Source organism: Equus quagga, chromosome 8, assembly GCF_021613505.1.
Source record: "Equus quagga isolate Etosha38 chromosome 8, UCLA_HA_Equagga_1.0, whole genome shotgun sequence".
Taxonomy (NCBI): Eukaryota; Metazoa; Chordata; class Mammalia; order Perissodactyla; family Equidae; genus Equus; species Equus quagga.
In genome coordinates this window covers 78,523,876-78,538,438 of record NC_060274.1, presented here as the reverse complement: position 1 = coordinate 78,538,438, position 14,563 = coordinate 78,523,876, and the positions used below count along the sequence as shown (strand labels likewise).

At 45.6% G+C, this 14,563-nt stretch overlaps 2 protein-coding genes across 6 annotated transcripts in view; one reads left to right on the top strand and one right to left on the bottom strand.

Annotated features, from left to right (window-relative positions):
• The window catches only part of CDCA7L (cell division cycle associated 7 like), a 49,175-nt gene extending 37,969 nt beyond the window's left edge, over window positions 1-11,206 (top strand). Inside the window, exons 3-10 of one of the 3 annotated variants that reach the window (XM_046669567.1) lie at window positions 1,548-1,685; window positions 4,481-4,858; window positions 6,309-6,380; window positions 6,481-6,648; window positions 7,396-7,521; window positions 8,272-8,421; window positions 9,522-9,658; window positions 10,265-11,206. In XM_046669567.1, coding sequence (XP_046525523.1) covers window positions 1,548-1,685; window positions 4,481-4,858; window positions 6,309-6,380; window positions 6,481-6,648; window positions 7,396-7,521; window positions 8,272-8,421; window positions 9,522-9,658; window positions 10,265-10,295 — 1,200 coding nt within the window. In that variant the 3' untranslated portion in view covers window positions 10,296-11,206. Of the gene's footprint in view, window positions 1-1,547; window positions 1,686-4,480; window positions 4,859-6,308; window positions 6,381-6,477; window positions 6,649-7,395; window positions 7,522-8,271; window positions 8,422-9,521; window positions 9,659-10,264 lie in introns of all 3 variants that reach the window. The other 2 variants (XM_046669566.1, XM_046669565.1) reach the window with 2 other exon arrangements.
• Window positions 10,798-14,563, bottom strand: part of DNAH11 (dynein axonemal heavy chain 11) — a 295,116-nt gene continuing 291,350 nt past the window's right edge. For 2 of the 3 annotated variants that reach the window (XM_046669559.1, XM_046669561.1), the window contains 3 exons: window positions 13,301-13,413; window positions 12,612-12,752; window positions 10,798-11,540 (listed from right to left, as the gene is read on the bottom strand). In XM_046669559.1, coding sequence (XP_046525515.1) covers window positions 11,293-11,540; window positions 12,612-12,752; window positions 13,301-13,413 — 502 coding nt within the window. In that variant the 3' untranslated portion in view covers window positions 10,798-11,292. Of the gene's footprint in view, window positions 11,720-12,611; window positions 12,753-13,300; window positions 13,414-14,563 lie in introns of all 3 variants that reach the window. The other variant, XM_046669560.1, reaches the window with a different exon arrangement.

Here is a 14,563-nt window from a genome sequence, read left to right as displayed (position 1 = left end):
ATTCCTGATGGGCTTCCCTAGGAGCCCGCCGTGTACCATTCCTCCTTACTGACAGACCCTGGCCTGCTGCTTCCCCGCCTGGCCCCACCCACTCACGATCCATTTTCACCAGCTGAGCAAAGCTTTGTGAACTTGCACACGGTATGTGTAGCAATGCTGACTTTAGTCTCCCTTAAACACAATTCGAATTTCGCTTTAAAGAAACTTCCCTTTCGTGTGTGCATTTTTTTTCAAGCAGCTGCGCCACAGCTATCAACAAAGGAACCAACTAATTTAGCTCTGAGCACACTCTCTCCAATTACCCATAATAATTCATAGGAGACATTTTTAAGCTTAAAAAAATGCTGGATCTAGGCATTTCTTTCCCTATCCCCCTGTAAGTTTTTCCACTCATCTATTATATCTTTTTCCCCAGAGATGTCTGAGCTTGAAGAAGTCTATAATTAAAGTCAGGGAAAGGCAGGGGGAGATGAAGATTCTCCAGCCTAATGTGGAGTGATGAGGGGTCACTGCTCTATTGGGTGCGGGAGGAAGAGGCATCAAAGGCAGCTGGGGACACGGACTGCGGCCCTTGGTGCCAGCTTGGAGGTGGCTGGCCTGTGGGTCTCTGCTGCACTGCAGTTCTTTTTTCCCCCCTCTCCTTTCTTTGGAGCCTGCCATTTAGAGAGCCTGGTTTCTTTTTTATTAGTTCAAAAGAAAGAAAACGTCACTATTGGAAAATGTCTTTCCTTCTTAAGACTCAGTCCTGTAGCATCTTTCCTTCGGCTCACTTGCTACCTGTTGGCGGTTGCTGGCCTCTCACCTCCTGCAGGGGAGGAGAGGCGGGGAGAGAAGGGCTGGGGAGGGTGGAGCTTTCCATCCGTCCTCTGCGCTGAGTGGCAATGGAACAGCTGCAGTCTCCTCGGCAGTGGGCAGGGAGGGGTGTGGAAGGCTCCAGCTCTTTCCTACAGAGAAACTTGCTGGCTGGGGAAGGGAGGCATGCTCCCCGACTGGAGGAGAAGGGCTTTGGATGGCTGGTAGGAAGGAAAGCCAGCACGTGGGCGGGAGCCAGCTTTCTCCTCAGGTCTTCTTCCCATGTGTTTTCGGTGCTCTGTGAAAGCAGACGTTCCTGAAGGCCAGCCCTGGCAGGGGACACTGAATTCCATCGGCACTTATCGGTCACACAAGAAGCTGATGGAGGCTGTGGCCAGTCTGAGTTTTTGAAATTCTTTGATTTATGGATCTAAATTTCTGCAAGCTTTAGAAAATGTGTGTGTGTATATATATATGTATGTGTGTTTTTATTGTGGTAAAATATACATAACATAAAATTTACCATTTTTAACTATTTTTAAGTGCAGACAAGTCCCAAGTTTCTTGCCAGCCAGACACTAAGTGGTATTAAGTACATTCACAGAAGCGTTGTGCAGCTGTCACCATTATGCATTTCCAGAATGTTTTCATCATTTCAGACAAACTCTCTACCCGTTAAACAATCTCTCCCCTTGCCCCCTAGCCTCTGGTAACCTCAGTTCTTTTTTTCTCTCTGACGTGTGTTTTTAATTTAGCAGGATGTGCGATTCCATCCCAAATACTTTACAGAAGAGCTGAGAAGAATTTTTATAGAGGACACTGACTCAGAGACAGAGGATTTTGAAGGATTTACGCAGAGTGATCTGAATGTGAACAGTAACCCAGAAGTGATGGTAATAATTATCAATATGAGGGAGTGTGGGTTGTAGTATTTTTAATCCTGTTTGTGAATTGTATTTTTACTTGTAGGGAGTCACTCCACAAATGAAAAGATTGTACTTTTTCTTACATGTTTCTCTTATAAGCCAGTTAACAAAATATAAAAATTGCTATTCTAAGGCTGATTCCTGGTCCGCCAGTCCATTATTCTCTTAGAGAAAAGCCAGTCATCTTCCCCTGGTGCCTTTGGAGTTTTGGGGGATGTTTCCCAGATATCCCTTATTGTCCTTATCAAAGAATTTACTTCAGACTTTCTTGACCTGTTTTGTCTGAAAAGAGGAGGGGTCTATCTGGGAGTAACAAGTTCATTAAAGTCATTTCTTGTTGTGTGCAAAGTAGTGTTCTTAGTTTTAGAGTTCATTTGGCAAAAATTGGGCTGTGGTAGAAACTTAGAGTTTTCCCTGTGCATTCTTCATTGGGATGCTGACATGCTTTTTAGTGATAAAGATGATCCAGGCCTGCCCAGTTCCTGAGGGAAGTCTGTTCTCAGCACTTTGCCATCAAGAGACTTGCTGGTTGATCTCTTCCTTTTATTCTATATGTTTAGGCCAGCTTACTGCTGACTAGCATATATTTATCCCCAAAAATCAATATGCCCTTTCCTCCTTTGGTATCATGATAAAGGATAGCGGTGACGCCTCTTTACTCTCAGAAGCTCCTAAGGAGCCGCTTCTGGCATGGAAGCTCTGTAGAAGTTTAAATTAGCTGTAACTGGTAGGTTCCTTTTGTCCCTCACCTTTCCCTGGGGGGAACTTAAGGCCTGAAAGCCCTAATGGTAGGCTGCTTTGTTTGATGGTGATTTTTTTCCATGAATAGCTACACAGAGCTGTGCCAGCCTGTAGGCCCCGGCCCTCCTTTGGCTTTCTTTACAGAAGCTGTTTATATGGCAGTTCATGTGATACAGTCTGGCCAGCAAGTCTCCAGTTTCTTGCCAGCAAGACACTAAGATCCTTCCGAACCCCAATGGGTATCGTTTACTCTTAGTGACTTATTTATCTTCTGTTCTTTCACTAAGTGATGTCTGATTATTCAAAGAATTTGTGTTTCCAGCACGGGAATGTAAATTACCCCAAAAGTCTTTTTTTCCCTTCACAATCTATAAGTTTAGGGTATGAATTGTGACATGTTACATTGACTCAGATGTCACTCATAGCTCGGGGCAGGTCCACCTGCAAATTTTGTTTTAAAATTCACTGAGAAAACAAGCACGGTTGCCTCCCTACCCAACCTCTTTCCCACCCTAGTGAGAACTGGTGAGACCACCTTTTCTGATAATGGGATCTTACTGTACCTTAGTGTCTAGTGGTCTTCTAGCCAGATGTCAAACAGCCACAGCAGTGGTCCTGGCCCTCGTGTTCTTTCCCTCAGGTCTGAGTCTCCACGGATAGTACAATTTGCTCTTTTCCAGCTTTGGTGTAGTAAGCTACTCCACATCCTTGGTAAAGAGAGGTGGTTTAGATAATGATTATGATAAGTAGATAAAGCCAGTCTGGGAGATGTTTCCTCTGCCGTTTTCTAACAGTGTCTCCTACAATTGGATTCCTCTGCAGCCCGCCATTTTGAATTCCAGAGCTACTAATGTAGAAAGTTCAGGATATTTTAAAAAATATAGATAAGTCAGTACAGTATAGTCTTGTTTCTCTACTTGGCTTTTTGTGGATTGATACACACACCAAGGTTTGGAAGTTATCTGTATTTTTTTCCTCCTTCTGCCTTATTTTTAACTTGAGTCCAGCTAGAATTTGGGGAGTGGTCCCTGAGGAGGAAGCCGAGTCACTTTGCTGAATCCTGGCCCATCCTGGTGCTGCTCGCTGCCCTCCTCACCGTAGCCCCATTGTTAGGAGTCCCTGACAGAGGTTCCCAGACTGTGCTTTCCAGCACGTGGGTCAGGGAAAGATGCCCAGGAGATGGCGTAGGTCTCAATATTTAAACCTATCTCTGCTATTGCGAAGAGTCCCATCACATCTGAGATATCACCCATGGTCACCTGGGTAATGTCACCCTGCCACTGGCTTCTGTTCTTCCTGTGTTCTCATGTGTGAAACATAATGTTTTAATGCTGGAGACCTATACCACTTAGTGGAGTTTGAAAATCGGGGGGAGAATTTCCTGCGGGGACTGAACTGGTGCTCTGTAGCTGTCTGCCTTGATTTCACCCATGGCTCTGCAGGTTACAGAAGAGGGAGGAGGGCTTCCCTTGGAGTGAGGACCCATCATGTCCTGGGGATGAGGTTCTCCCACTGACCCCGATGGCAGGTTGTCTGCCTGCTCCTTGGTCACTTCAGTGATGTGAAGTCAGCTCTCCTGTCACTTTTACTCAGAAGTCATATTCTTGCTATTTAAGGCAGAATAGTTGGTTACTTGTTTTTCCTTAGCACTCCATTTTCATCTGACGATAACTCTTAGGTCATGCACACCCTTTTCTTTGAATTTTCCTCATTGCTTGGGTTCTGGATGGGCCTCCCTGGCTGTTCCACTGTGGAAGAGCCCACGTCGTCAGCGTTTTGCTTCCAGCCTGCTGCTCTGATGGAACACAGTCTGTGGGTGGGTGTGGCTGCAGCACAGTGTAGTAATAGAATGCTTGCTCTTTGATTATATTCACAACAAACTATGAGCATTTAATTGAAGAGTTCAGAGGGAACTATTATAGTCATCTTTTTCCTACAATAATGTCAGAGTGATTTTAAATGTGTGTCTTTTTGAAGGTCTGTTATAGACAACATCTTTATTCTTTCTCTCATCTTGTTAGCTCATGGAGTCAGATTTGAGCGATGACAGTAAAGCCTCTTTAGGGAGTGAGGAAGAGGAAGATGAGGAAGAAGAGAAGGCTAGCCCCAGAAGGAGCAGGCGTAGAAGCAGCAGCATTGGTCTTCGGGTAGCCTTTCAGTTCCCTACCAAGAAACTGGCAAAAAAATCAGATAAAAACAATGCTTCTGAGCCGCTGTTTTCCAGCTCACACTTACAGGACAATAAAAAAGCAATTCTTGGAAGAAAGAAAAGCTGCAGACGGGGGAAGGAAAGGGACGATTCTGCCTCTGAGTCTGGCGACGACTCCAGGGATGAGGGCCAGGAGAGCTCAGATGCTCTGCTGAAAAGGACCATGAACATCAAGGAGAACAAGGCCATGGTAAGGCCCACGGTGGGCGGTCTGGGGGCCGTACCAGGCCCTGACCAGTGGCTGCTGAGGCTCACAGAACTGTTGGCCCTCACAGCTACTGCTGCTTTGGCTTCTGTCAGGAAAGGTGCTCTGGGTATTGGGTGGCCTTTCTCTTTTCCTGAACCCCAAACAATTATTACCTGATCAGCTGTGGTTTAGGAATAGAAAGAGACTCCCCAGGACCATTTTTAGCCCCCTACATGGTGCCATGAGCTAATGCTGCTTACTGTTTATTAAGTTCTAAATATGTAGTAGTAATGGAGGTGAGAGAGGCTGAACAACTGGCCTGATACCAGCAGAAAGAAGCAGAGTGTACATAAGATGTTGTGAGGCCCACTTGAGAGTTGCAATGTACAGGTCAAGCAGGTGGCTTTCAACCTAGAAACCCTTCTCTTCTGATGACCCGCTGTGGTTTCAAGACATCACCTGAAGGAATGAAAGAAGTCTAGCTATTAAAACAACTGAAGAGTTTTGAATCACTTTAAAATGTCTTCATTAGAACAATTAATGGAACAAGGTGAAATCTTTGTGTATTTGGTTTTTTTATATGTGGTCAGTAACTGTTGTTTGCTTCATAATTTTGTATAGATGGGATTAAGAAAAAAATTTTACCATTCATCACTTTTAGCATTTTGGTGTGTTTTTTCTTTAATATTTTAAGAAAGGATAATGTAATGATACTGTATATGCAATCTTATATGCCTAATAAGTTACATAAGAAAATATATAGCCTACTTTTGGGTGAAGTGTATCCTAATACTCATCTATGCTTAGCGAAGGGAAATTTTTAGCAATGTATCTGTCTGCATCTTTAAAATAAGAACTGTGTTGTTCGTGATTTTTTTGGTGATACCCAAACATTTATATGTTTAAGAAGAATCCTAATTAATTTGTCCAAGTGGCATATTAATGCCTGTTATTTGGTGGTATTAGGTGTTTCTTTGGAAATATTTTCATGAATTATTTTTACTGATGAGAAATTAATCACCTTAATGAGTGTTTTGGAGCTCCGAATAACTGTCAGAACCATCTAGTTGAGCCTTTTCTGTTTTGAACATTATGAAACTTGATTCAGGTGTGCCAAATATGTTGCAGGGTCACACTGCTACTTAATGGCCCAGTTGGGATTCTAGCCTCATGCTCCAGGTCTTGGTCATTTCCTGGCCAGTTTTCACTGTGTCATGTCCTTATCTATAAGGAATGGGCATAGATTTTATTCTCATGAATGATATGAGCATCTCACCGCTGGAGATAAAAATCTTTACATGTGAGGTTAAAAATCTCACAACTGTTGAGATCTTACGTAAACTACTTCAGTGAAGTGTCTCGCGGCTGCAAAAGTGGAGACTTGTGATGAGGTGTTCAATGAAGTAGACTTGGCAGTATTGACGTAGATCCTCTCTTTTGTTCTGAACTTCAGCTTGCTCAGTTATTGGCAGAATTGAACTCGATGCCAGATTTCTTCCCAGTACGAACCCCGAGCTCGGCTTCTGTAAGTGGAACTCCTTATACTGAAACACATAATCGATTGGCAGATGGCTTTTATTCAAGAAAGCACCCAGATGCATACCTCTGTGCTCTGCTTTCAGAAGAAGAGAACAGCGAGGCGGGCCTTCTCGGAGGGACCGACCACGCGGCGCACGAACCCGGCCCGGAGCGCCCGGCCTCCCGAGAAGTTTGCTCTGGAGAACTTCACTGTCTCAGCTGCCAAGTTTGCAGAAGAGTTTTACAGTTTCCGAAGAAGGAAGACCATTAGTGGGGTATTTTCTGACCATAATAAGCAGATTCTTCTTTTTGAAGCCAGTGGTCCTCAGATATGAGTGTTCATCACAGTCACCCTAGGGCTTGTTAAAAGTGTAGAGGTCCTGACTTGGTAGGTCTGCAGCTGCTGAGAATTTGCATTTCTACCAAGTTCCCAGGGGGCGCTGGTGCTCCTGGGACCACACTGAGAAGAACCCCTAGTCTAAGCTGGAGGCGACGGGGAGAGTCCTTTACCTAAGCCAAGCCGAGGAGCCCTCAATGGTTAGGCCCCCCAGTTTGATCTCCGGTGGAGGCAGCAAAGGCCTGTTAACGCCTCCGTTAGCTTGTGGTTTTGCTTGTGGGAAAGTACAGTGATTCCTCCTAGCCTTCCTGTTTTAGGAATGGGGTGTTTCAGGTGCTTTCAGTCTGCAGTGAGGAGTTCTGGACCCTTCCCATTTGTGGGTTAGCATTTCAGTGTGGTTCACTTCTGTATCCTCACGGAGTTTACAGCAGGTGGCCACTTACTGGTCAGGTAAAACCTGAGCTGCTCATTTGTCGTTTATCACCTTGCCTTGCTGTGGCGGAAGGTCGGCCAGGTGTGCAGGAGCTCATTCAATTACTAAATGAATGAATGACTTCCGGGAAATAGAAGAGGGATGTAGTTAATATTCATGGTGCTAGAGCTCTGAACGTTTAAAATGTTTAAGAGTTTGTTTTCAACCGCTCAAAATATCTCATGCCGGGTCCCGCGTTGGCTTGTTTTGCAGGGGAAGTGCCAGGGCTCTCGACGGCGTCACCGTCTGTCTTCTTTTCGCCCCGTGGAGGATATCACTGAAGAGGACTTAGAAAATGTTGCCATAACTGTTCGAGATAAAATCTATGATAAAGTTCTGGTAAATTATACGTGATGAATAATTTGCATGACTGTAATTCTTAGCGGGAGTCTAAGGCACAGGTGTTTGAAATCCTGCCTTGTTTTTAACCTGGATCTGGGCCCACACCCTCTGCTGTCTCCCAGGGCTCAGAGGTGCACTCTGAATTGGGGGGTCAGCTGTCACTGGGACAGAGAGGATGGCTTAGTGCCGTAATTCTCACCAGGAGAGAGGTCTCTCTATCTGGGGGAAGGCAGGACTGTAGTCTGGAAAAGCATATTTATTTAAAGTTGTTATATTTTAAATATTTATGTGGTTTTTGTTTTAAACATTGAAAAACACAGTGTGCTTTTTGGCTAATATAACCATGGAAATTAAAGTTTCATAGAGTATCTGGTTGGTAGGAAATGGGTTAAAACTTCTTTTAAACGGTGATTTAGTAAGAGGCTGTCTGTTGTTCTGCATAATTTTTTAGATGAGTAATGGGACACTGTTTTAAGGTAGTTTTTAAATGTTTTTAAGTGTAACATTTTAAAACCCAGAGATTTTATACTCAGTCTCACGTGCCCTAATGTGCTTCTCTGGCCCCAGAACTAAACCTGCTGACAAGGCTAGTGGAGGGTGCCTTGGTTTGTACCGAAACAATGCTGCTCGATTCTGGGAGAGAGGCAGTGCGTCTCCATGCACTTAGAAATGCCCGTGACAGCATGTGGGCTTGTGGGCGTCACCCTATAAATCCCATGTTCACCCACTGACCTCCTTCCCCCTCAGGGTAACACTTGCCATCAGTGTCGGCAGAAGACCATCGACACCAAGACAGTGTGTCGGAACCAGAGCTGCGGCGGGGTGCGAGGGCAGTTTTGTGGGCCGTGCCTGCGGAATCGCTATGGCGAGGACGTGCGGTCAGCACTGCTGGACCCGGTAGGAACAGCATTCACATTTGTCATGAATTGTACTGGCGAAGGGAAGCAAGCCGAAGATGGGGCTCCCTGGGCCCTTATTGGGGACCTGTAGCTGCAGCTCTGATTTCTCTAGACCCCTACCTCCCTCCTCTCGCTCTGCATCTTAAGACTCTGGCGGAAATGAAAAACAGTTTCCTTCTGGAAAAAGAGCAAATTGATCAACAGGTAGGACAGGAGAAGAGATTGTGTTGGGTCTCCCAGGGTCATTGCTGGGCTCTCTTACAGTTCTGGTTTGTACAGGTAAATCTGTCTGCCTTTCCTCCAGCAGCCTAATTCACCTTGGGTTTTTCTGGGCCAGGCCAGGGGAGTGTATATCATGGTGTAGGGTGCCCGGCCTTGCTCTGAAGTTTCACATCTGTTAATGCAATTTATTTCTGTTACTAACTCATTTGACTTTAGGAAGTAGGTCTGTAACCTCCCTATGTCTCAGTGCCCTCTGTAAAATGAGACAGTAGTATCACGGTTAGCACGTATGCCCTTGAACCTGGGCAGTTGGGCTCCAGAGTCTGTGCTCTTAATCACTGTACAGCCTCTTACAGCAGTCATGGAGGTAAATATACTGCCCCCAATTTGCAGATGAATATCAACCACTTAACTTGACTAGCAGTTTAACAGCAATCACACAAAGAGGGTGGAAGAGCTGGAATTCACACCTGGGTCTCACTGTCTTTTGAGAAACCCTGCACTCCCCACACAGGGCTGACTGCATGGGTGCGTGACCTCTGCGGTTGTACGAGGCTCTGCATTTGGCCTAATACTCCTGAAATTCTCCAGAATTTCTGAACAGGTATCAGCTAATTATGTAGCTGGTCCTGTCTAAAACCAACAAACTTTTCAGTGTTTCTCTGTGTGCCATGTTGGGTGATCAACCTTTCGGGGCCGGCTTGAAACACGTGAGGAGGAGACACGTTAGATAATCCTTCACCCTGTGACCTTTGCTAAAAGGTAACGCGTGTTGAAAGACTGGAGGAGAGGCCAGGTGGGCCAGGCTCCGGCAGAATCTCATCTCACCAGAGCCTGGAGGTAATGGGGAAATTTCTGCTGTCGTGTCTCTCCTAGGATTGGATGTGTCCTCCCTGCCGGGGGATCTGCAATTGCAGTTACTGTCGGAAGCGTGATGGCCGCTGTGCCACGGGGATCCTCATTCATCTGGCCAAGTTTTATGGTTATAATAACGTTAAGGAGTATCTGGAGAGGTAAGTCTCAGACCAAAAATGGAGGTTGCCATCCGGGACCAGCAGGGGAGTCCCTCTAGGCGGGAGGTGGGTGCCTTATTTCAGACGGATTCCTATGAATCACTTCGAGTGCCATCCGTTATCTGTTTGTATTGGAAAAAGCTCAGGACTGATATTTTCCCTGTTAGGAAATTTCCTCCTTTGTTAGAATTTTCAATTCAGTGCTTTCTGTATGCAAAATGTCGCCTCACTGTATAAAACAAGTGGAGTCTACAGGGCAGGCTGAGGGGAAGCTGCAGACTGTGAAGGGCCAGAGGCAGCCCTAACCCTACTGGGCAGAGAGGTTTGGGCGATGTGTGCCCAGGACAGAGTCGTCTCACTCTGGGGAGGAGGAGACGGAATTGAGGCCTACAGCAAACCCTGACGCGCCGTTTTAGAATGGGGCAGTGAGGCGCCTCACGTTCAGGGCCTGCCCGCGGGCCCTACTGGTACTGACCTCGCGTCAGAAGATCAGAGTCGGGCTTTGTCCTCTTGGGATTGTTGAGCCTCCAGCCGCAAATGCTGCTTTGTGTTTGCCTCCGTCCCACTCACTGCTTCTCACAGTAACACTTCCCATCTTTTTCTCAGTCTACAGAAGCGGCTGGTGGAGGACAATTAAGAGAAGGAAGAACCAGCCAGCTCGCCAGAGAGTACCGTTTGTGCCTGAGATTTCTTAGTCGTGTTTTTATACAGAAATTCATTCTAGATCTAAATACTATTTTTTTAAAGATTGTTTATATGCTTAAAAAGATTTCTCAGGAAGACAGCAAAGCAGAGGAATCTATATCCATGTATACGCAGGCCTGTTTGTAGTTGTTAAAAGCATCTGCAGATGATTACAAAGCACGGTTTAAATGGGGTGGAGTTTAAAGTTCAGGTAAGTAAGTTCTGCAAAAGCATTGTGTAGGCAGCTCTGGCCTTCGACCCTGTTTGATTATCCCTGTTGCCTAGATCTTTTACCTCCCAGACAGTAACTCCAGGTGGAGTTTTTACAGGGGTTATATCCCCTTCAGTTTCCCAAGTGACCATGTTCAAACCATGTCGTTTAACCTGCTCTGGGTCATTGGAAACTTATATTGAAGAAGGTTCCTCGAAATTACAAAGTGCAATTAACCACAGAACTTGAGAATATTAGAGTTTTATTCAAACTTGAATGAACAAAAAGTGGACTGTCACTTCACTGACACTGGAGGCCTCAGAGCAATGCTGGCCGGCAGGAGTGTCCCCCTCTTCCTTCAGGATTCATCTGCTGCCTGGAGCCACTTGCTTCTATATTTTGAAAGCGTGTAGGCCTAAAAGATTTTGTTTACAAAAACTCAAATCGCACTTACTAACTGGGAGACCTCCAGTCACATTGTTTTTGAGGAACTGATTCTGAATAAGTTTCCAGTAATTTCTTCTACATTTCTTTCTTTCTCTCCCCATTCTCCACTTTTTAAGGATGGTGTTAAAAAAAAAAGATGACTGGATATGTAAGTTACTTAAAGGTTTTGGAATGTGTTTTATGCCTTTCAGTAGAATAAATGTGCATGGGAACAGTGCAGTGTCACAATGAAAAATCTTCACAGTGCTCCAGCTGAGGCTGGAGGAGTGTGAGTCCCAGCACGAGGGCCATTTTATGCTTCCAGCAGCAGAGCCACGCCTGCCAGAACCCATTTGGCCGTCTTCTCTTTGCTCTTCAACCTGAAGGTCCACACGTAGTTGGGGCCCCTCATTTTGGTTTTGTACACAGGGCACTCATAGGTGTGTTCGGTTTCCTGTCTGTCTATGGGTATGGCTTTCGCAAAGATGACGGGCATCACGGACGTTAACTCCTTGAGGCGGGCTTCAACAATGGTTCCTGACTCGGTGTCCCATCTGGCACCTACAGCAAAAACGCACGAGTTGCAACAGTGTAGCATGTGGGTGCTGATCCTCTACTTGTTGTAGGCAATAAACATTCTGGTTTTGTCATGTTATAGCTTGTCACTGGCTTCCTTACTGAGCTGGCCCATGACTGAGATATCATAGATCGTTGCTCCCATGCTTGACACCTAAACTTTGCTACCAAAAGTAAACATTTGAATTCAAAAGGTACAAACTTGCACGAAAACAGATTCTAAAGCAAACTAGTTTGCCCTCCCTTTAAAAAAAATTGTGAATTTGAATGCTTATAGACTGTATGAGGAGTCTCTAGTTCAACACGTTCCCTCTCCAATGTGCCTTCTTTTCTTACGCCAAGTTCAGGTCAGTCACCTCCATCACCCACCCTGCCCTTAAATGTTTGAACTTGTTGCACTTGCTTTAAAGTGAAAAAAGAAGCATCTTGGTAGAGACTAGGATAAGAGGAAATGTCCTGCATGGCTGAATAATTTGGAAACTATTGCATTCTCTACCCGCCCCCTCTTAGAGAGTCACAATGTGCACTGCATCTTAAAGGCTCAGAGAGGGGCTGGCCCGCTGGTGCAGCGGTTAAGTTTGCACGTTCTGCTTCGGCGGCCTGGGATTTGCCGGTTTGAATCCCGGGTGTGGACATGGCACCGCTTGGCAAGCTATGCTGTGGTAGGCGTCCCACATATAAAGTAGAGGAAGATGGGCATGATGTTAGCTCAGGGCCAGCCTCCCTCAGCAAGAAGAGGAGGATTGGCAGCAGTTAGCTCAGGGCTAATCTTCCTCAAAAAAAAAAAAAAAGGCTTAGAGAACCCTTATAATAAAACATCAGTGTGAAGTTAACCGACAGTTTTTAAAAAGAAGAATTTGAATTGATTATATTAAAAAGAAAAATAAATTCAGTGTATGTCTTAAATTATCCTGTGCATTAACACCAGATATATGTGCAAATTCAAGTAACAGCCATTAGCCTAAATGCCCTAAGATTTGGCTCACATTGGACACACATCCTGGCATTTAAATTGTTTGAAAGAGACTCCACATATTCCTTGGGGTGGTGTCTTACCTTCCATGAGGAGCCCGTGGAGATATGCGCCTTCCCTTGGGGGATGGCCATAATCTTCCTTCGTTTTTTTGGTAACATCAACAGTCAAGCACATTTTATCCAGTGGCCACGCATTTTTTCGAGCCATAGTCTGCATGATTGCTTTGGGAGGAGGAGAAGAAACAGGAATTGAAAGAGATGAGATAAAGTTATACGTAAGGTTCCCAGGAGCCACTGGTCAGATGAGTGTCTTCCTGAGGCGTGCTTTGGCCCCAGGGTGCGTGTGGCTGCTCTAGAGCAAGGGCTGGCGAACTCAGGCCCACATGACAACTTCCCTGCTTGTGTAAATGAAGTTTTACTGGAACGGCCATGCCTACTGGGCTTTGTATTATCTGTTTGTTTTTGCACCATCCTGGCAAAGTGGAGCCGTCATGAAAGAAACCACGTGACCCTTGATGGAAAACGTCTGCTAGAGTGAACGTCATCCCCCCTCACATGGCTGCTCCTGGACCTCCTCCCCTTGCGCTGCTGCCTGCAATTTTATTTCCTCTGCAGTTTCTGCTGTCATTCCGTCTCCCTTTTCGGTCATGGCTACCGCAGGAGGACTGGTGAGCAGGGCAGGCAGAGTCACTCATAGGTAAAGCCAGGCAGGATTTCTGCTGGGGGGGGTGGTTCTGTCAGCATCGGGGGCTGCCCTACCACAGCCTTACCAGTTAAGAAGGACTGAGGATTGAAGAAGCCGGACAGCCACACCACAGCTGGAAGGGCGAGATCTTGTGTCCAGGTGTCGAGTTCTCGGCATCGCAAGAGGAGGTCATTAAACCTGTTTAGCAGAAAGCAAGAAGAAATAAACTTGCTTTTTAGTAATAGAGAAGTTTTCTAGTAAGATTAAGTAGATTCTGGGGAAGGGATGGTGGGGGTTGTGGGAGAGAAATAGACCACTGACGACCAGTAAGATCGTTGTCTGATGATGTGCACAACATTGTCCTTTTAAAGGGCTATATTTTTCTCTGTTTTTATATCTTAGAACTATTACCATTAGGGACAAGAAACACTGGGGAATGTGGAAAATTCATCTCCATTTATTCAACGACTATTTTTTTAGGTGGTCCTAGTGGTATGTGGTGACTATACACAGGTGGTCTGTGCCATGATCTGAGCTGACAAGTGCCAGCATGGAGGAGTGTAGAGGGTGCATGGAATGCACAGGAAAACACGTGTGTGTCTGAGGACGGGGAGGGGAAGGCTGTGATGACTGTTAGAAGACCAGAGTTACTGGGAAAGGCAGTACTTCTCACACGCGGAAATGACCTGAAAGCGGGAGAGGAAAGGTTATTAAGGGGAGCACCAGTCTTCCCTCCATTGCATGCCTGTAGTTTGAGAAACTGCTATTTCTACACAGCTATTCTCATCTCATCCACACAATTATGGAAGATAGGAAGGATCTGCAGTTTACCTGAGGAAGCTGGCTCAGAGATGCTAAGGAGATAAGGTCGTCTTTGATAAAATTAGATGTGAAACCTTGAAATGTAGGTTGAAGGGCTACTGAAAACATTGGGGAAATGGAGCCAGGGGTATGAGATGGAGCACAGAGAGGACAGCCCAGCATAAAAGCCAGCAAAGCCTTCTCCAGGGTGAGGGCCACACAGGCTAGTGCTGCAGTGTCCTGGCATCTGGGTTGGCTCAGAGTTACAAAGGAAGAGGGTTGAAGGAGGAGTCATCCCGACAAACCCCACTGCAGGCGACATGTGCCTGAGGTTGGGCTGCATACGTTCACGCTCAAACTTGGGTCACCACAGGGAACATCCCTGCTAGCCATCAGCTATCAAAATAGTTCAAAGTAGTATCAAAAATAACTGTCAGCTATATCAACTACCGCCCTGGGCCCTGCCCCTTGTTAAATTCTTTCAAATAGCTGGTTTAGGCAAAACATACTTGAAGATAGAAAACACAAAGAGAAAAAGGCTAAGAAC